The following is a 22,477-nucleotide window of genomic DNA, read 5'->3' as shown; positions in this document are numbered from 1 at the left end:
CATACAATTTTCTGAAAATGAGTAAATTCACTTAATTGTGAATAAATTCGAAAATAATCAATATATTCACAGAGAAAACAGATTCGTGATAGCAACCGAATTAAATTATAAGTTTCTACAACAACTCAATTGTTATAAAAGCCTGAAGAAAAACCCAAAATACAATAAAAACTTTAAAACTATTATTAAAAAAAAAACTATGACCATAATTAATCATTAAACTGGTTGTTAACAACAATGCTGAATACATATTAAGAAAATAATACAAATATTTTGTTAACATTAAACCCACCATTTCTTTTTATCTCAACCTCCAACAACATGCTGAGAGGGCGGTGCTCAAGATGGGGCAGAGGTCAGTCATTTTAATGTTTCATTATTTTTTGTTTCTCTTACAATGTTGTTCAACAACAAATTTATAGTAAATTATGCTATAGTACACAATTAACAATTGTGGTCTACCTCTTAAACTTTTTTAAACAATTAAATTTTTAAATATTACATTAACAACAATAAAACAAATTGCTTTATTGTTTGCTGTCTTATACATTTTTAAAATAAACCGATATTATTTTTATTTAACCACTAAACAAACAAAAAAAGGAAAAAAATGTATAGAAAATATTAAAATTTAATGTTAAAAAAAAAAAAATTGGGCTCAACCGGGATTTGAACCCGGGACCTCTCGCACCCAAAGCGAGAATCATACCCCTAGACCATTGAGCCTCTTGTAAGATGCCCGGCAAAATTTCCTGTGTTAAATATAACGTAGTTTTTGGTCGACAAATGAATGCAGTTCAGTGTGAGATACATTTGGCACAAAAAGCAGCTGCAAGATCTTTTATCTCTAAATAAAGATACACATTTTAGTTTTTTGTATTTTGACAATTGTATAAAGATAAACTGTTTTTTTCTTACTATAAATATATTTTGTAGTGCTATGAACTTTGGGATTAAATGAAAATGAAATGTTAGTAAATAAAGAATTTCTATAAATAAAAAGTGGTCCAAAATGCACACAAGTATTGAAGTTGTCAACATTTGTACAGAAATGTATTGCCAACCACAAAAAAAAAACACAATTTGGCAGCTGACCGTTTGGGGTTAGTGAAAATACATCAATGCCAGAGCTAGCAACGCATTTTCATTGTTGAACATTGTTCGTACTAAATCATTCTAAGGGATGAAGTACATTTTCACATTCGTGGTCCAGAGAACGCAATGATTGTACTTCTTTTTGCATTTTAGGTGACGATATGTTCCTATTGATTTGTTAAATCCATTCAATAATATCATAAAAACATGCTAGAATTCATCGAAGTACCAAAATAAATCAAATTTAAAATGTAGTTCTTACAATCATGGTTCCTATTTTCAGGGACTTTTCGTTTCTCGGAAGGAAATTAAAAAATCGTTTCATTCCCGGGAATATTTCAATACTAATAAATTAAATTTGTTAATTTGTAATTTGTTTTTGGAATAAATTGTCTTACCAGCGTTATCCCTTCTACCACCGTTATCCCTTTTTAAGGGTTTCTAATTTAATAGTGACATTTGATCGGTATTGTCACGCTGGTAGTTTTAATCGGTATGAAATCAATAAATTCTATAGTTTAATTAAAAAACTGAACATTTTCGTATATGTTAAATCTATAAAACATGCGAAATTTTTCAAATCAGATTGTAGATTTTGTTATTATTTTTTCTAAATATGAATATCCTTAAAAGTTTTAATGTTAGGCACTTTTATAGTTTCTTTAAGAACGTAACATTTCAATTTCTTTCATTCTTAATAACCGATTTTTTTTTACTGTGGCTTGAATAGAGTGAAAAAAATCGGTTATTTCAACAGTAATTAATGCTTCTTTGCCAACTGACTATATGTAGCTAGAACCGAAAAAATCTATGGATATAATAGAATAAAATTCAATTAGCAACAAATTTGGTCATCGCAACCCTCTACCTATAAGTTTTATTTATACAAAATAAATATTTTTGTAGAAAGAACCCTCCATCTAAAAATTATGAAAAAAAATTCCCCTGGAGTTTTTCCTTTTTCCCATTTTTATTCCCTTCACCTTCGTGAGAAGGGTATATATAAGTTTGTCATTCCGTTTGTAATTTCCACAATATAATTTTCCGTCCCTATAAAGTATATATATTCTGGATCCTTATAGATAGCGGAGTCGATTAAGCCATGTCCGTCTTTCGAAATCAACTTTCCGAAGCCCACAAATAACTTACATACACGATTCATACATCAATATCTCCGGAATTCTTCGATAAAATCGGTCCACAAATGATATAAGGAAAAAAACCAGGACAACCACGATTTTTTACCTATTTTTGACCTATATCTGGATTATTAAGTCATTAATATAGACAATATGGATATCTAATGATAGATATATCAAAGACCTTTGCAACGACGTATATAAGACCATAATAAGTTGCACCTGCAATGGGTCAAAATCGAAAAAAAAACTTTGGAAAAAATTTTTGTTTACTTAAATTTATAAATTATTTAAAATTTTTATTTTGAAGTATAATTTGGTGAAGATTTGGCACAGCCGAATATAGCTCTCTTACTTGTTCTTATTCAAATTTAATGTTAAAAATAAGAAAAGGGAAAAAATTCGGGGAATTTTTTTTCATCATTTTCATAATATGTATACAGAATTAGTAGTGCCTTTAAAATATGTATATTGTAGAAGAAAGAATTTAATATTCCTTATTAATTAGCGAAATAAACAGCTTTCTTTTCCGGAATTTATAACGAAAGTCTATATTCAAAACCCTATATCTAAGATAGATGGAACATCCAAACAAATTGTATGGCTCTTTGAAAATTTTAAATTTTTTTGATTTCAGTGTTTTTCAGCACCCTTAAAATTCCATGTATTTACACTAAAAAAATGTCCCCATGTTTTTAAATTAAAACAAATTTAGTTTTTTTTTAAAAACTAAGAAAAATAATACCATCAAACTCAAATAGTAGCACAAAGAAGTGCGAACTTCGGTATTTATGTTGTACTGTTGCAATTTTTTCGGAATACTGTTACCCCCAAAATATCCTTTCAGTTAAACTACCCTTGCCACTAAGCTACGGTTACTTAAATAACTGGAATTACCGTTACCGATAAATTGGAAAATATTGTTACCTATAAATACCTTTAGCGCTATTCTCTAAATAAGTTTTAATTATGAAAATACAAATAATTCAGTCGGAATTTAAAATGTAATATTTCAGCTTATTCAAAAATTTAATAAACTATATTAATCATTTAAACCAAAATTATTCAAATTAGCGTCACCGCTACCGTTTTACCGTTTCCAATCGATAGCCAATCTTTACAAATTGTATAACATACAATCAAATACAACCGTAATGATATGGATAAAAGCATTTAATTAATTACTTTATAAAAAATATTATTAATAAAAATAAACAAAAAATCGACTGGGCTCAACCGGGATTTGAACCCGGGACCTCTCGCACCCAAAGCGAGAATCATACCCCTAGACCATTGAGCCTCATACCAAATGCGAATCAAACAAATTATTTCATCAACAACACAGTATTGTTGGTTACATTTGTGGCACCAACACTAGCAGATGTAGACACACGTTTACATATTTCTTCTAGGCACGAACGACTACCTACAATGATTTTAACAAAAATTATATACGGACAAAATAAATACCGACAACAATAATATGTTGACGACGTTGAGAAGAGTATCTATCGTAAAGTTGGAATTGAATTTTAATTATAATTGTGCCAAACACACACTATATTTATTTCTTGTTTTTATTATTCAGACAATTGAGATATTATTTAGTTTAAGCCTAAATACTCACTATAAATTTAATTAAATTTTAAAATAAAATATTGTTGCATACGTTAAGGGTGTTTAAAAAAATATTATTTATGTATTTTTGTTTTATAAACAAACGTGTGTTTAAAGTAAATACGTAACTAAAATATAAAACAAATTTAATTTCAAATTTAAATTAAAATACAAAAATGATTTAAATTTTAAATCATTTAATAGACGATTGATATTGTATTTTTTAAATACATAATTTGATGTTTTATTTTATTTCTATACTTTTACTTATGTTTATTAACATAGTTAATTGAAATTTAAAATCTGCTTAATTGAAAATATCTTAAAAATAACTCAATTTTAAACATTAACGGAATTTTCCATAGCATATTATTTTATTTTTATTCGTTTACACGCAAAACATTGGGTTTGAATGATCACAAAAGAAACTACTCCTAAAAAATCTTTTTTTGAAGATAAATATGAGTGATCTTACATAACAAAGATAAAATGGAGCCAATTTTATTGTTTTTTTTTTTGTATTTACAAAAAAAATAGTTGCAAATACAGTTTTAAACGAAATGCCGGTAATATTAGTACAAACAGGGTCCGAATTACCGCATTTGATATCGAGTAAATTCGATTGTAATTTTCTTATTTGAAATTATGGCATTATTATGCTCGATATCGAGAGCATGAAATTTAGTACATTTTGTTATAATTACGATATCAAAATTATTTCTCGATACGATAGTTTATTCGATCACGAATGCGGTAATGCGGCCCCAGGATCTTCCCGGTTATTTGTTAGTTTTTACAACTTATTTCAATAAGCGTGAGAGATTTTTACTACGAAAACAAGGAAATATTGTTAAAATGTATGTATAACAAGCAGCCAGGAAATCACAAAATAACCATCTTCTAAATAATCGATTTCGAAGTCTGTACGAAATAAAATTACTAAAGATTATAATTAAAGTTGTTCACCAACATTCTCCCCCACTAAGGACGACAGTGCTTAAACCGAGGAAGAATCATCATCAGCAATATTTTTAGGATTGTAACCGTTCTCTAAGGCATCAAAACAATCATTTGAGGGCAAAAGGGCAATTTTAGAAATTGGCCGTTTAAACATTTTTCTGTTTGAAAATAGAGTCACCACCCTTACACAACCGTCCTTGCCGGGATGGATGTCTTGGATACGAGCAAGCGGCCATTCTCCAGGAGCACCTCTTTCATCAAATACGACCACTAAATCACCAATTTTAGGGTTTTGTGTTATTTTGAGCCACTTGGGCCTAGCTTGAAGTCGACACAACCATTCGTTAGACCAACGTCGCCAAAAATTCTGCTTCAGCTTTTCAACGGTTTTCCATCTATTTAATCGGTCAATGTTGACATCCAATAAATCTTCTTCAGGTACGCAAAGAGTAGGTTCTCCAATCAGGAAATGAGCTGGAGTGAGCGCATTACAGTCAGATGGTTCTGAGTTTAGAGGGCACAAGGGTCTGGAATTTAAACAGCTCTCAATCTGAGCTAAAAGCGTGGTAAGCTCCTCAAATGTTAAAATACGATTTTGCATCACTCTCTTTAAATGGTGTTTCGTAGACTTCACGCCGGCCTCCCAAAGACCACCAAAGTTTGGAGAGGCTGGAGGTATAAAATGCCATTTTGTACCATTTTTGGCAAGACGGTCGCTTATTTCATCTGGGATCGATGATTTGCTGCGATTGTAAAGAATTTGTAGCTCCTTATTAGCTCCAACAAAGTTTGTGCCACAGTCTGAATACATGTCAGTACAAGGACCACGACGGGACACGAAACGCCTAAAAGCTGCCAAAAATGCATCGGTTGACAAGTTAGTAACTGCTTCCAAATGTAGCGCTTTTGTAGCCATGCATATGAACAAACAAATGTAGCCCTTTGTAGTTACCGAGTTTCTTGCAGTAGATTGTTTTATAACTATCGGGCCCGCATAATCGACACCACTGTGCTTAAACGGGCGCGCAGGCTTAAGACGAACACTAGGTAGGTTTCCCATCATCTGCTGTGCTGCTTTTGAGTTATATTTGAAACATGTTATACATTTTCTCAAGATGCGTTTAGCTACACTTCTACTTGATATTATCCAATATTCTCGTACGACATAAGCTTGCATTTGGATCAAACCGCCATGCAACGTTTTGATGTGGGCATCTAGAAATAAGAGATTAGTCAAAGGATTTTGCTTCTTAAGTAAAATTGGGTGTTTGGAACAATAATCAAGGTCAGAGTTTTGAATTCTACCACCAACTCTAAGTATTTGAGAAGAATCAAAAAATGGGCACAGTTGTGCTAAAGCGCTGTTTTTTATAATTTGACCTTTCTTTTGAAGTTCAGAAATTTCTTGTGGAAAATCCACTTCTTGCGAAAGTTTAACAAGTCTTAAACGAGCAAATTTTAGCTCTTCGGTTGAGAGAAACCCTGTCATCTTACCGTTACCATTAATTTGTGATTTTTTATTGTTTTGAGTATTGTTTTTAAAACGAAAAATGTATGCAGTAACGCGTATTAATTTGCAAAGGGAAGAAAATCTTGTTAATAATTCTGGATATTGTTTTACGTCTGCTACAATCGAGTGCATATTTAAAGTTGGGTCAGTAGAAATATCATCGGTTTCATTCAGATTTAGTTTAGGTTGTTTTGGCCAATTTTCTGAAGGTTCAGTTAGCCATTTAGGGCCATGCCACCATAGTTCATGTTCAACCAATTCATTCGACGATATGCCACGGGAAGCGCAGTCAGCAGGATTTTCACGTGTAGATATGTATCGCCATTGAGAAGTATGAGATCTGCGTTGGATTTCTGCAACTCTGTTTCCAACATATACGGGCCACCTAGACGATTGACCGCGAATCCAAGAAAGTACTGTTGTGCTATCAGTCCAATAAAAAACATTTGAAATTTCTTGATCAAGCGAAGAGGTTATTCGATCTACTAATTTAGCCAATAAAGTTGCACCACATAATTCCATTCGAGGTATAGTTAATCGCTTTATAGGACCCACTTTAGTTTTCGCTTGGATTAAATACACTTTTGTACCAAAATCAGAAATTGTCTTAGCATAAACAGCAGCCGCGTATGCCAACTTAGATGAATCGGAAAAGCCGTGAATTTCAACCGTAGCCCCTCTATATGTTCCGATCCAACGAGGAATTTTAATTTGTTCAAGAAATTTTAAGTTTTTACGATATATTAACCATTTTTTCTCCAAAGCTTCAGGCAAGCGATCATTCCATTCAATGCCAAGCAACCACAAATTTTGAAATTCAATTTTTGCAAGAATTGTAGTAGGGGCAAGCCAGCCTAGAGGATCATAAAGTTTTGCTGCATCTGAGAGCAAACTTCTTTTCGTAACTACCGATGTATTTTTGAAATTAATTTTAAATGAAAAGCAGTCGTCTACCGTGTTCCATTCAAGTCCAAGAGCTTTCACCGTATTAGGTTGATTTAGTTCAAATATATCTGATTTTTCTCTGTAGTCCACAGGAATCAATTCTAGCAATTCTTTTGAGTTTGTTGTCCATTTGCGCAAATTAAACTTGCCTTCATTAAGCAGACTGCATAATTGAGTATGCAAATGGTAAGCTTCTGATAGACTATCAGCTCCAGAAATTACGTCATCGACATAAGTATCTGAATTGAGCACGCTACAGGCCAATGGGTATTTTTCCTTTTCATCCAACGCTAATTGTTGTAAAACCCTTATCGAAAGAAATGGAGCGGGTGTTGTACCATAAGTAACCGTTGAGAGCTTGTGAATTGATATCTCTTCAGAGCCACTATTTCTCCACAAAATTTGTTGAAACCTTTGTTGTTCCTGTACCACAAGTATTTGTCGAAACATTTTTTCCAAATCTGCCCGAAATCCAATTTTAAATCGTCTCCACCGATTTATAATTGTTGGTAAATCATTTTGTAATGCAGGACCAGCTACTAGTTCCTCATTCAACGAAGATTGAGCAGACCTCTTACAGCTACCATCGAAAACAACCCTTAATTTAGTAGTAGAACTACTTTCTCTTAACACACCATGATGAGGCAAAAAGAACCCATTTCTATTCAAATCACGTGGATAAATTCCGACTTTTTCCATATGTCCAAGACGTTCGTACTCTTCCATAAACTCTGTATAAAGTTTTCCAAAGTTCTTATTTAATTTACATTTCGTTTCAACATTCTTCAAACGAGAAAGTGCTGCATAGTCTGTATGTGCAAAGACTGGAAGTGGGAGGCCCTTAAGCAGTGATTTAAATGGTAGTGATACGGTATAACGTCCAGAAGAATTACGGGACGTAGTATTTTTGAAATGTTGTTCACAGAGGATTTCTTCTTCCGTTAAAACCTTTTTCTCCAACAATTCTTCCTGTTCCCAAAAGGACTGCAATTGTTTATCTAGTGAACAAACATTTACTGTGATAGTGTGCTGATATGAGTTATCAGGGGAAGGGCCAGAAACTATCCACCCAAAATGTGTAAATTGCAAGAACAAACCATCGTTAAATTTATGTTGCTGAGGTAATACGATATCTCCGTATACATCACCTCCGAGTAAAAGGTCAACTTCACCAGGTTTCGAAAAAGAAGGATCAGCTAAAGAAAATTTCTTCAAATCAGGTAATAATTTTTCGTTTATAGCCATAGGTTGATATGCCGTTATTTTCGATAAAACCAAAGCCTCACAATCGATTTTAAAATTGGTTTCAATTCTTGAGAAAATAGAAAAATTAACATAATTCTTTGAAATCGTGGGTTGACTTCCACCAACTCCGCAGATTTCAACAAAGTTTCTTTTGTAAGATAAGTTTAAGGCATCAGCAGCCTTTTTAGTGATAAATGTAGCCTGAGCACATTGATCAAGAAGAGCACGCAAAACAAAATCACCTTGAGCGGTTTTCAGTACTACACGCATCGTAGCTAGAAGAACTTGGGGCCTTTTTCTCCTACTAAATGTTTCACTATTGTCAACGACATGAGCGGTAACGTTTTCAATCACTTGAGAAGACGAGGGTGTATGAGAAGGTGTAGCAGGTTCAGAAGGTGGAGTTTCAGAAGCACGGTTTATGAAATACTCATTATGAACAGTGGTATGGTGGTTTTGTTGACAGACTTGACAACGAGAGTCTACGTGGCATTTGTTACTAAAGTGGCCTGGGGCTAAGCAATTCCGACATATTCGCTTTGAATTCAAAAAATCTCTTTTTTCAGTAGAAGCTAAAGCAGCAAACTTAAAACATTTAAACAAAAGGTGACGCTTATTGCAGCAGGGGCAGTTGGAGTCGGTATTTGTAGAAACAGCATTTACATAACGTCGAAAATTGTTTTTACCTTTATTTTGTTGTTGTGGATTTTTGGGTTTCGAAAAAGATGCATTAGGATTTGATTCAGTCTGATCAGAAATAGTTTCTAATGTTCGAAAGGTTGCTTCCAAAAATTTAAACAAATCTTCAATTGGAGGGATTTGAGTTGAGGCATTAAGCGATTGCTCCCATTCCTTACGTGTCTGAATATCTAGCTTATTAACAGTCATATAAATAAGCATAGCATGTTCGCCTTCGGTGTTTACTTCTAAAGTACGCAGTAGGGCAATACTAGTTCGGGTTGTATCTAAAATCGTCTGAATACTTTTCGAAGAGCCATCCGAAGCAGATATTGAAAATAATTTTTTAAAAATAGTATCAACTATTTTTCTTTTATTGTGATATCTATTCTGTAGAGCGGTCCATGCTAAATTGTAGCTTGAATCCGTTGCTGGATATTCGTTCACGATGTCCAAAGGAGTTCCTTTACAAGAATTTTTTAAAAAACAAAATTTTTGAACATCAGTTAGGCCAGAATTATTATGCACTAACGAAACGAACATGTCCTGATAAGACATCCAAGTTAGATAATCACCACTAAAAACTGGTAAATCAATTTTCGGTAAACGAGCCTGAAGAGCAAATGTTTCATTTCTAGAATGAGAGGGACCAGCAAACGTACTGGACTGAATTCCAGGAGAACGAGAATGAGAACCAGAAGATTCCATGAAATCAAGCAATTGGCTTTTAAGGGTAAAAAATTCGTCTTGAAATTTATAATAAACATCATCTTTGAAGTACGGAATATTTTCTGTATTAATAGTATTATCACGGACTACGGCGCATAATTGTGTATTCCCGTCTTTAAATTGCAAAAAGTTCGATTCTATTTCATCTAAAACAGATTGTGCTAAACCATGAGTTTTATTCTGTCTCGAATTATATAACCTAGCAGTACGCTGTAAGTTCGAAAATAAATCTTTTTGATCCTCAACAAGATGGTGAATATCAGCCATTTTGTTCAAAACACCTTTGCAATTCTACACGTATTTTATAACATAAAATTTCATGAATACATACAGTTTTCCAGGAACCACAAATAACCACTGATTTCGGTAACAGTAACGCAGAGTTCCAAACCTTATTTAATTAATTTGTTGCAGCAAGTTCCACTTCTCAAAATATCTTCTAAGACCACAAGCAATTGTATCAAAAAGTTCCAGAGCCAAGTTCAAACTTCAAGCGAACAGTTCCAAGGCAATGCGATTCCAAGTCGTTACTCCAATTTACAATCAATTATTCACCAGTCCCGGGTTTCGGCACCAAATAATGTACGAAATAAAATTACTAAAGATTATAATTAAAGTTGTTCACCAACAAAGTCAGATATCGGTATTCGAGAAAATATCCATTGAAATAAAATTAGCAAATAAAATTACTCATTCGTTGTCATACAAAAAAAAAAGCAATTTAGAGGATACACACACATTTTTTATATAATGGGATTACCAAAACTTTAAAAATCGAATTTAGTGTATGTATTTCAGTACATATTGTCTACATGCTTAGAAAACATATGCAGTGAAAAAAAAAGTTCTCGTTATAGTGCTTTCTGAGTTTGTTCACGTTACAAAGTAGTGAACGTATACAAAAGCTTGTTCGCATTAGGCGGTGTTCACGTTAGACGTTGTTCACGTTATCGCGAGTGCACTGTATGTATACAATTCTAAGACAATCTAGCTATGTCCTATCCGTCGATAGGGCCAAAACCAACATAGCTAGCTGGCTGTTGATAAGGTTTGCATGGTATTGATATCGGTCCATGATAGCACCCATACAAAATCCCCCCGGAGCAGTTATAAATATGTTGATTATGCGACAATCCTGATAAATAAAGTATGACGAAAATCGTGTAACATTTGTCCCTAGTCCCCATACAAGGTCCCTCTCAAAAAATTACTTGAACATTGATAATTGTCTTATAATAATTAGTATCGTGATGAAATTGGACCTAACAAGTTTTTATGAACCCAAATCTTTCTACCAACTTTTGTGAGAATCGGTCTATAATTGACCCTACCCCACATATAACCCCTTTACAAGATTCGGAACAGCCGAATATAATACTATATGTATTTGTACGTTGAAATAATCTTTGTAATAATATCTTTAAGAAAGTACTATATTTTAGTGGAATTCGGAGTACTATTGTCTCCAATATTTAAAAAATTCAGCATATATAGACAAAACTTGTGAAATTGGAGAACACATACTATGAAATATTCAATAAAAGGTTAGTTCGTTAACATATCGCATAGACATTATTTATGTCCGGTACACCTTCTAATACCAAATCTAAAGGTGGAATCAACTATACGATTTAGGAAAAACAATTCCCAATTCGGAATACATCATAGTATCTGAAATTTTTGCACATTTTGGAATCCCAGCTTCGTGATTTTAGAACATTTAGTCTAAATTCAAAATTTTGATTAAAAAAAATAGGTTAAATTCGTAAGGACCAAGGGAAATCTCCATAAGCGTATTTTAAGCGTTTTTAATTTTATTAAATGTTAATACGTTTCAAACAAATTTAAATACAAGATTAAACGTTTTATCTAGGATGCATATGTAGCAGTTTTTTAGCCAAAAAATACATAAATTCAACATTTTCTCAATTTTCAAATTCTAAACCAATTATTTTTGGACTCGCATAAGATATTGCTGTGAAAACAATTTTCATACGATTTCCTTATTTATTGTTTAAATAACAGAACACATTTTAATGAAATCGGTCATATATTGTGCCCGATATTAGGAAAACACTATGGCAGGGAAAGGTTAAATTTAAATTTTCAAACGTCATTATGCTTTTTATAGTTTTAATCAAGGGATTTATGAATAAAACCTTTGATTTTAGAAACTCAAAAAATTCACAAGCATATAAGAGTTTTGTATGTCCGAATTGCCCTACTTTGAGACCCCAAAGCACCACTCTTTAGGGATCTTTGGGCTCTGTCTTCACTCCTTTGCTATGCTTATGTGTAATTTCATGCCAATCGGATCAGCCAGTTAGAAATGGAAGATTTATATCCAAAATACTTTGATTCTGCATCAGCAATTGATTTTTAGATGACGGAAAACAATCATAGACCTTTAGAAAATCCAAAATGTACAAAATAAGGGCCATCCTAATTTACTTAATTAATAAATGTACATAGTTGTATCAGATATAGAAGATCATATGGTCGGGCTTATCCGACTACTTACCTTATTCAATACATGCTTTCTTAACCTAAAGAAAACTCATTTTATGTTTGTATTTATTTTTATTATATACATACACACATATAAAAAAGAAATTACTAAAATTCTAAATAATGGAACACAAATTATTCTTTAATGTGTATTATGAATAAAATACTACACTTTATAAAAATTGAATACAGTTTATTAAAAGAAAATATATATATTTAATAAAATGTATTTACAGCAAAATTGTTTTTACTTTGAATGTCAAAGTATGATTTTTATTATTATCTTAAATCAAATATGCAAATATAAATCGAAATTACCAAAGATTTTTAGTAGATTAGTATGAGAAATATTCTATAGTTTTATTTTTAATTATTTAGCGATTTAGTGATGTAATATATCATTGTAATTCAATGAAATTGGTGTAGCACCATCTAATTAAGTTAGACATAAATTTCTTACAAAATCCAGATTTTTAAATTATTTTAGAAATTGGAAAAACTGCTACGATATTTGTATAGTAACTAATAGTCCAGACAAATAATGGTTTTATTATTGAATGCAAGATATGACATATTCGTGTCAATATTGTAAACAAAGTGTTAAACTTTAAAGATTATTGATTAATATACATTTATTAATTTACACAAATATTGCACTTAAATTAATTTAATTTTATTATATTTAAAAGAAAAAAAGAACCAACTGAATATTTTTTAAATAAATTTCTTAAAATGTTTAATACATTTAGCACTTCTTAAAGAACAACTTAAATAAACCCAAATAGAAATTGCACATCTCTACTGACTTTGTTAATAAAAATTTTGAAATTAAATTTCTGAAATTTTGTAATGATTTCATCAAATTTGATCATAAGTCAGAAGGTGGAAATGCAAAAGTCAGCAGTGATGTAAAATTCTTAACTGGGGGCTTTTTATTATCTTAAATATTTTATTATAATTGTATTATGTATGTATTTTAATTATTTACATTTTCTCGCTTTATTTATTGCATAAACACAATTAAAGTGAACGGTTATACGCAGTGTCAGAGACAAAGTAAAGACGCTAACGTTTATATTGGAATAGAAGGACAATTATTTAGGTAGTAATTTTAACAATTAACTATATATTGGGAGTATAACTTCAAAATGTGGGATTGACAACAAATTGCGTATCTTACATTATAGTGTAAACAACAAAGTTTGCTTTTGGTCGAATTTTATGCCAAGTTTTGCATTATTTCTTTAAATTGAAAAAGAAGTGTCGCTGGATTTTGGGAGCCATGCGAATTTAAACCGAGGAGCCTTGAAAGGCAATTTTACATGTCCGAAATGCTGCTTGAACGCAATAAAAAAAAATAATTTTTGCTCCTCATCATTACTTGCGTAGCGTAAGATCGTATGTAAAGCCCAGCCGAATCGACACCAAAGCCAAATATTCATGGCACTCTGTATTTGGTGAGACCAAAAGGGTCTTATCTATTATGAGCTGCTAAAATCTGGCCAGGGAACCTGTACCGAATAACGCAACTGATTCCCTTGAAGCGAGCATATCCATCATGACAACACTCGGCCACATATTGCAATACCTGTTAAAAAGTATGAAGTGGTGGGAAAGTTTTGTCTCGCCCGGCTTATAGTCCAGCTCTTGTCCCTTCCGACTACTATTTGTTTCGATCGATGCAGAACGCTCTCTCTGGGATACACTTTACTTAAGAACAGAGTATCTGAAATTGGCTTGATGCGTTCTTGGCCTCAAAAGATGAACAGTTCATTTTGCGCGGAATCCAAAAAATTTTTAAAATTTTTAACAATGGCCAAAATAAAAGCTAAAGCATTTTTAAGTTTTACCCCCAATATATTTATTTATAGCATTTAAATTTTATTAGATGTGCGCAAAAAAACAGTAAATGTGAAATATATTTCTTATAATACGTTCCAGTTTAATTTAATATATTTGTTATATTTGAATTTGTTTTATCCATTATTGTTTATGTCTCACTTTAACGCCGATTAGCGCCCATATAACACTTCGCTCAAATTGTGTTTACGCAGAATTTAATTTATTTCAATTAAAAATATCTTCCACTAATTCTTTTGTTATAATACGATGTGGTCGGGTGGGATTCACTTTTGGACGTTGATACAAACGCGCATTGATGGCATAGAGACGCGGAGACAGATCACAGCGTACATTAAACCACCAGTCACAAACAAAAACAGCCTGAGAAAATTGTGTGCCATTGGGGCAAAGAAACGAGGCCTGGCGTCCATCGATGTCGCAATAGTGCCAACCTAGAACAGGGAGTAGTTAGAAAGAAAAATTAATAAATATTTGAGACTTTAAATTAAAGGCTTTTAGTAAATGAAGGTTTAAAGGGCAGGTTTAGTTAAACTCATCATTAAAATCATAAAAAAATTAGTTTTTATTGGAAATTAGTTGATCGCCCGGTAGCATTTACTAATGTTAGTTCTTCAAGTTTCTCCAACCCACGCACATCAGCCTGTTCTTATTTATTTGCAAATAAAATATCTAAATTTGTACTGCATACTTTAGGGAGCTTTTTTATTACAGTTGACTGGACTCACAAAAAAAAGAAATTTCCGAGTTTTTTTTTTACAAACCATTTCCTGAAAATTTCGAATCGAATAAAAAAAGATCAGCCAAATCGCTCCAGCCGTTCTCACGTGATGACATTACATACATGGAGCATTTAATTTTTATATATATAGATTAAAAAATCTTTTCAATCCCGGGAATTCCCGGGAATTTTTTAATACTAAATTAAACCAAAAAGCAGTCAATTTTTTTTCGAATAAATTGTCTTTTTTAATACTAAATTGAAATTAGCAACAATTTTGGCCATCACAAAGAATCTGAATATTATAACGTTCAGAAGAAAACGTATAACGAAAATTTAAAAAAAAATTTTCCCGTGAAATTTTTCCCGCGTAGGAACCCTAGCTACAAGTATGAATTTAAGTTTGTTTAAACCTAATATAAATTTATTATTTCTCAATATTAATTTAGGTTTTCTCAACCTCAATGTTTATTGTCTGAATATTAATTTTGATTTCTTAATTTTTTTTTTAATATAACATTGGTTTTATTTAATTACAATTTATATTTTCTTAGTATTCGTTTTAATTTCTCATATTCAATTTGTATTTTTCCAATATTAATTTGGATTACTCAAATTCAAGTTCTGTGTTTTTTTAATATAATTTTGGATTTTCTCAGTTTGAGAAAATGAAATGGATATTAATAGGTTCAAAACTTTGTAATTTATCTACCAAAGTTTTCAATTCTAACTAATTCAAAATCAGATTTATCAGACTAATTACATTTTGTTTCAATTATGTATTTCATCTTGGAATATATCAGGTATTTCATCAACAGACATATTAAAAGGATTTTGAAGTAAATTGTTTGTCAAATTCAAATTGGAAAATAATTTAGAAAACAGTGTTTAAGCTTAATGTTTTTCTGAATTCTTCACGGCCCGCTGAAAAGTTTATTTGGACACCAATGGGAGTCCCATTTGATAACTGTTGCTCTTAACGTTTTTGCTAAAAATGTTCAGCATTTGGTATTTAAGATGACGGAGAACAATTTTAGACCTTTGGGGGCATCGAAAATCGGAAAAGTCCAGTAATAAGAGCCACCCTCCTAATCAGTTTTGTCGTTTAAATAAAACCTAATTTTAATTTAGACAACTAAACTTGGTTTACTATTGCAGTATAAAACATAATTCTATATATCGTCACCTGAAATGCAAAATGGCGTAACACAAGAAAATTTAAATTGAGTTTTTAATAGATATTGGTATATCAAGGCTCACGTCTTCACAAATTGTTAGCTTTCTATTTTTAAAAATAACGACTTTATTGAAGAACGAACATCATAATTATACCACAACACTTTAAATTTTATTATGTTTTTTGTTTCTCCTGTAAAATTTCAAAAAGTGTTGATAGGCTCTTTTGCATTTTATGTGACGATATATAAATATTTTTCAATTTATTCACATTTTTTAAAAAAATAATTAAATTACCTTTTAAATTATTATAAAGCCCTTAATATATTATCGTTATGCATTACATTTCCTTTCGATTACTTACCCTGGCATCTGGTCTCCATATCAGCAAAAAATCCTGGATATGGTTGTTCATCACAATAAAAATTTGTATATGGAATGGCTGAGAGTATGGGATAATCAACACCAGGACGTCCTAAAGGAAATGAAATATAAAAAAATCAATATTTTTATGAAACAAAATAATAATAAACCATAAATATAAAAAAAAGAAGAACAATTTTAAATTCAAAATATGTTTTTTCAGTAAATACTGTCATTGAAAAATACGATACCCAAACCCCCACCATGTTGGCATAATTGGTTTTGTTGGCTGGTAAAAATTCAGATAAAAAATTCAGCACAATCCCAAAGAGTTGCAATCGTACATACTAATAAACCTCAATTTGTTAGTGTGTTGGTTGTATGCATTAAAGTGTCAAATGCATTTGTATTGTGTGCGGATTCACGTAACCCCAGTGAAAAAAACACTGAAAAAGTGAACTGAGTTTCTCAAAAATATACCTCAAACAGCACCACATACACCACAACAACAATAATAAACAAAATTGAAGAAGAACTAAAAACGAAATTGAAACTTCCAGGAACAAAGAAACAATCAAATCATACATTGGACACAACCATGCTCCAACTCTCATACACACACCGCATAAACAACATCCCATACATGCCTCATGCTGCTGTTGCTGCCTGCCGCCTGTTGTCGTGGCATAAAGTCTATTAATAAATGAATTTACGAGTGAATGCACTTCAAATTTGCTCGTAAAAAATATTTTAGCCAAAATTTCTGGATTTTTTTTTATTATAGTTTTTTTTTTCTTGTTGGAGGCAGCAGCAGGAGTAAATGAAAAATGCATTTATTTACTGGAAAATCTACAAATTAAAAAGAATTGATTTGCGCTTGCTATTGCTATTGCAATGAACCATACGAATTGCAAGCGAAAAAAAGATTTGTTTCAGAAACACCAGCTATGGAAAACTAAAATAAAAAATATATGGAACCCCAACAAATTTTGCAACCAGAAGACAACAGTTTTTTAAATGTTGTTGACATAAACACTAACAAATGCAACAGAGACCACAATTGCACACACAAAACTGCTGCACTGCCCGTTGGAAAATGTGACCTTTAAAAACACGTTGACGTTTCTTAGGATTTCTAGAGAAAATATCGGTTATGGTTTATTATATGAAAGATACTGAAACAAAATAAATATAAATATTAAATCCTAAATAATATCCCTAAAGCCTTCATTTATTCTATATTGACAATTAAGAGTTTAGCTGGTTTGAAATTATGTATTTTGTTAATTTCATTCATGCAAATCTGATATTGTTGGGAACTTCCGTTTCAAAATACGTATACCAAAAATAGTAACGTTGGCTAACGATGCGAAACAGTATAAATGTATTAGGTAATGCTTATTTGAACTATTTCGGCAACGGTATTTTAATGATAACGGTAATTGCCGACATAAATAATAATTTAGAATTATTTATAGAATAACGGTAAGGGTGTTTTCGATTATTTCTGTATCGGTATTTTAGCAGTAAAGCTAAAAAGCCTTGAAAAATAGGAATTTCAAATTCAACGAAAAAAAAGGCTATGAACTGTAGGTGCGTTAAATAGTTGCACTATATATCCGATCTTTCACTATAATAGAGTAATACCTGACAGGTACTTGAATATTAGTAATTCTTAATAAATGCGAAATTAACCCTCGGCTCTCTTTTGTTATGTCTTATTTCTGGCTTTCTGGTTGAATTTTCCGTTTTGGTGTATTCAGGGACTTATAGTAAAATTTCACGGATAATATTTTTGCGGAACATTTTAACCCCTTAAATCCCTGTTGTAATGGTGTTTTTTGCTCATTTTTTTCAAAAAGGACAAAAAAGACCCATGCCTTGAGGATTTAGAGTGTTAACATATTCTCCAAAAATATTCTCCGTAACATTTAATATAAATTTGCTGAACACATTTTATACCTAAAATGTAAGGATCACATGGTTTCTTATGACGATTAACAATAAGAATGTGCCAGAGTTGGGAAACTTTAACCCCCCCCCTCAAATGAAATTCAGATGTAAACTTTCAAAACGCCGATACACGTGTCTTTTTTGTTTGTCTCCTCTATCAAAATTTATTGGTCGGACCTTATAATTTTGGAAAAAAATTGATTTTGTTGTATAGTGTTATCCAAAAATTCGGTACTGTTTAAATTTTTCATATTTCTAAATTTGTATTCTATTTTTTCGACCTTTTATTATATTTAATAATTCTAATTTATTGAGCTTAAGGTCACTTTTTATATTGAAAAACAATGTTTAATTTATTTCCGATATTTCATATTTCATTAAAAAGCCTATTTTGAAAGATGAGAGTGTAATCATAGCTGTAAATTGTGAATATTTTTATTCGAAATATTTTCAAAAACTTAATTATTTTTGAATTTTAGTTATATTTGAAAAAATTAATTTATATTGATATCATTCTATATTTTTCAATATAGGATACTAATTAACATATATCTATTTCGAATATAGAGCATAAAATATTATTCGATTTCAATAGAATACGATATTAAATAAATTATACTTAAAAGTTTTGAATAAACATTTATAAAATTATACTAATAGTATTTGTATTTTAGTAACAATAAGTTGTATTTTGTTTATTATGTAATAAATAGATTTTAAAATATTCTAATCAATATGAAAACATGAAATTATTTTCAAATTTTATTTTTATAGTAAAAATTAAATATTAATTTAGTTTATTCAACTAGTTATGAATAAAATATTATTTCACTTATTCGAAAATTTGTTGATAGATTTTATTCAAAGCAATATTCTTTGAATAATTTTACTTCTCCAAAAAAAGAAAAATATTTAAATATTCAACAAAAAATTTTTGAATACTTTTATTCATAGAAATTTTCTTTGAATAATTTTATTTGTGAAAATAAAGTCAAATATTTAACAACAAATTTTTGAACAATTTTATAGAAAAATATTTTTGTGTGTGAAAATGAGCTCAGACGAAGATTTTTCTTCCGGTGATTATGAAAAAGATCCTTCGTTTGCTATGGAAAAACAAAAACAATGCTCAAAAATAATTCAACCATATTTTGAACGTCTATTTTCACTTGCGGGGTTATTAAATAGCCCTAGGAGGAATGACATGTCAGAGGATCATTTTTAACAACAACTAGTTACTTTAAAAACAGTTTTTAAAAATAATTAATGTATTTTGTTCTTCACAATTTAAATTAATAATAAACCTCCAATTTAAACCATAAATCTGTTTTCATATTCTAGTGATAATCAATGATTAAGTAGTAGTTCACAAAAATAGAATAATAGATATCAGAGAATTTGGGTTCCGAATTTCCCGGAATTCTTCCATTCCCAAACTAAGAAAAAAACAAGTTAAATCTGAAAAAATTTCTAATTCGTTTCGAAAATAACTTTTTCAACTCAGAATGCAATCAGAAGACAATTTACATCAGTATTATTATGAAATAAAAATATTCCGTAATATTTATTAGAATTATTTCTATTCAGTAATTTTTGGAAAAATAAATTTATTTGTTTCAAATTTGTGAGAAATAAAAATATTTCTAAAGTTTTATTAGAATTATTTCTATTCAATAATTTTTTGTTTGAATAATTTTAGTTTTTGGTATTTTGTTTGAATAAATATTCTAAATAAATTAGTTGATTTTGTTTGTATCTAAATGAAATAAATTTAAATTTTATTCAACTTTATTTTATTTGAATATATAAAATTTTAATATTTTCTAAAAAAATATCAATATAATTTAATTAAACTAATATAAAATGATTTTATTTATAATTTATTTGGTTTTAAAAGATATAAATATTCATAAATTTAACTGTAAATATTATTAATAAATTAGACAAATATTTTATTTAACTAATAAATAATTTGGAAAATAAATATTTATAATTGGAAACAAAAACTAAAATAATATAAAAAATATTTATATTTATATTATATTTATATCTCTCTCGATTATTTCCACGTGATGCCACTCTCTGGTTTATGATGATCAAAAATTTATGCCTTGGAGGCCAACATTCTCTGTGACCTAATGTCAGCATGCTCGAAAAAGTGACCCAAATTTGGACGTTCGAAATCATTATCAAATGTTAATGCCATGTATTGATATTTCGAAGAAAAAAATTGGTTTGATTAAAATTTACTTTTTTGTGTTAGTTTTTACAATTTCAAATTCTATCGGGCTTAAAAAATACCCATTGTTATACTAATAAGCTTTAAAATAGTAGCTCTCATTATTGCTAAATTATTGATTTATTAAAATCATATTGTGAAATTTTAACAGCAATTTCGATTGCATAAAAATTCCTACCAGTATTGCATTCCCAATTACATACACACAGGGCAAGTGGCGTGGAAAAGGAGTTGTTAAATGGATTCAAAACAGCCTTCGGGTAATTTTTTAAGCTCCATTTTTTTTTATTGGTGTGTGTAGTGTTTTTTCTATCTATATTTCAATATTTGTTTTCATATGTTAAAATACTTTTATTTAAGTCTATTTATGACAACAAAATAAATACAAAAGTTGGTCAGTATATTTTTAAAATATTCAGATTTTTACTTTTGTATTTTTTTACATTTTGTGGTTTATGAATTAAATAAAGTATGCAATAAAATATAGCCACAGAAATAAAAAATACTTAATAAGTGAGCCAAAAAAGTTACAAATAAAATTAAATAAATATTTTACTACAATACAAACATTAAGATTTTGGAATATAACTGGCTATTTGTAAATCAATACAATTCTTTCTGTCAATCTTTGTCTTTGAAAACCTTTCTATGTTTAAAAAAAAAACTCTAATCTTGTTCAGAAAATGTCTGAACTATAGCGTTGTCCATTCTTCTCTGACTACATAAGATTTCTGCTAGTACTTAGATGCTCTTGGATGCTTGTTTCCGCATTTTGATATATTATGGGCGAAAGCTCCAATCTTTATTTTCGATACGGCGACATTGGTTAGATTTAGGTATTTTTTTTATTATATTCAATATTAAGATCATTGAGTGAAGTGGATCTAGCGTAATTTGCTGATGCTGAACGAAGCAAAATATTGTTGAATTTGTAAATTCATATTTTTCTACTTCATATTTTCTTTAAGCTCTCTTCCCGATATATATCTGATTTAATTGTGACAGTAGTACTGAATGAAGAAGTTTTATCGCAATGTCAATTAAATAATGCCACAGAAAATAAAGTTTTTTGAGCGTTTTATATTTTCCTTTTAGTATATGACGTTTTTCTTTATTCGTTATTTTACACGAGTTTATAGGTAGTTCTAAACTAATTTAGTAAGATAAATATTTTTTTCAGATCTTTTACTATTCTTCCTTTAAACAAGTTGTACAAATAAGGTTTTCTTGAATCTGTTCGCATTGAACCTTCTTTGATTTGAATATATTTTTCCTTGAACTGTATTTGTTACCTGGTATTGATTTTCCCAATTCTAAATATTCCCTGACCGAGGGACTTAAAAAATTGGTGGGTATTTCGGGTAAATCCTTTTCTTGGCTACCGCTGTCATCACTTTCCAAATCTTGATGGGGTTCTGGCTCAAAATGTACCGGTTCTGGTGCTCTAACTCTTTTGGCACGTTTGGAGCGGCTGGATTCACGGCAATCTAAAACAAATGATAAAAATAAAGAAAATTATAGGTTTTATATATCAACGTGAAGGAAATTGTGTCTGCTCTTCAAAAATGTATAAAATGTTTGAAAAATTAAAAAATTTATAAAAGATTTTTTAAAAAAATATGGGAATAAAAAATGGTAGCTGATTTTTTTTTTTTTTTTGGAAATTTTAATTTTTAAAATGCAATAAAAGTTTTGTTTATGAATCGTTTTTAATGAAATTTTAGACTTATATAGAAACT

General features: G+C 30.2%; 2 protein-coding genes and 2 non-coding genes across 5 annotated transcripts in view; 1 reads left to right on the top strand and 3 right to left on the bottom strand.

The window, feature by feature from the left end:
* Positions 1-22,477, top strand: part of qin — a 223,432-nt gene that overhangs the window by 140,794 nt on the left and 60,161 nt on the right. The window lies entirely within an intron of this gene.
* TRNAP-UGG (transfer RNA proline (anticodon UGG)) lies at positions 655-726 on the bottom strand. Its single transcript has one exon. It is a non-coding gene; the product is annotated as a tRNA-Pro (tRNA).
* TRNAP-UGG (transfer RNA proline (anticodon UGG)) lies at positions 3,463-3,534 on the bottom strand. The gene has a single exon. It is a non-coding gene; the product is annotated as a tRNA-Pro (tRNA).
* LOC135948914 (uncharacterized) lies at positions 14,414-22,229 on the bottom strand (the record flags this gene model as incomplete). Its single annotated transcript, XM_065498365.1, has 3 exons — positions 14,414-14,720; positions 16,548-16,658; positions 22,031-22,229. Coding segments are annotated over 3 exons (537 nt in total), but the record flags the coding sequence as incomplete, so codon positions are not given.

Source organism: Calliphora vicina, chromosome 1 (genome assembly GCF_958450345.1).
Source record: "Calliphora vicina chromosome 1, idCalVici1.1, whole genome shotgun sequence".
In the NCBI taxonomy this organism is placed as follows: Eukaryota; Metazoa; Arthropoda; class Insecta; order Diptera; family Calliphoridae; genus Calliphora; species Calliphora vicina.
The sequence above is the reverse complement of the archived record's forward strand: the minus strand, read 5'-3'. Positions and strand labels throughout refer to the sequence as shown.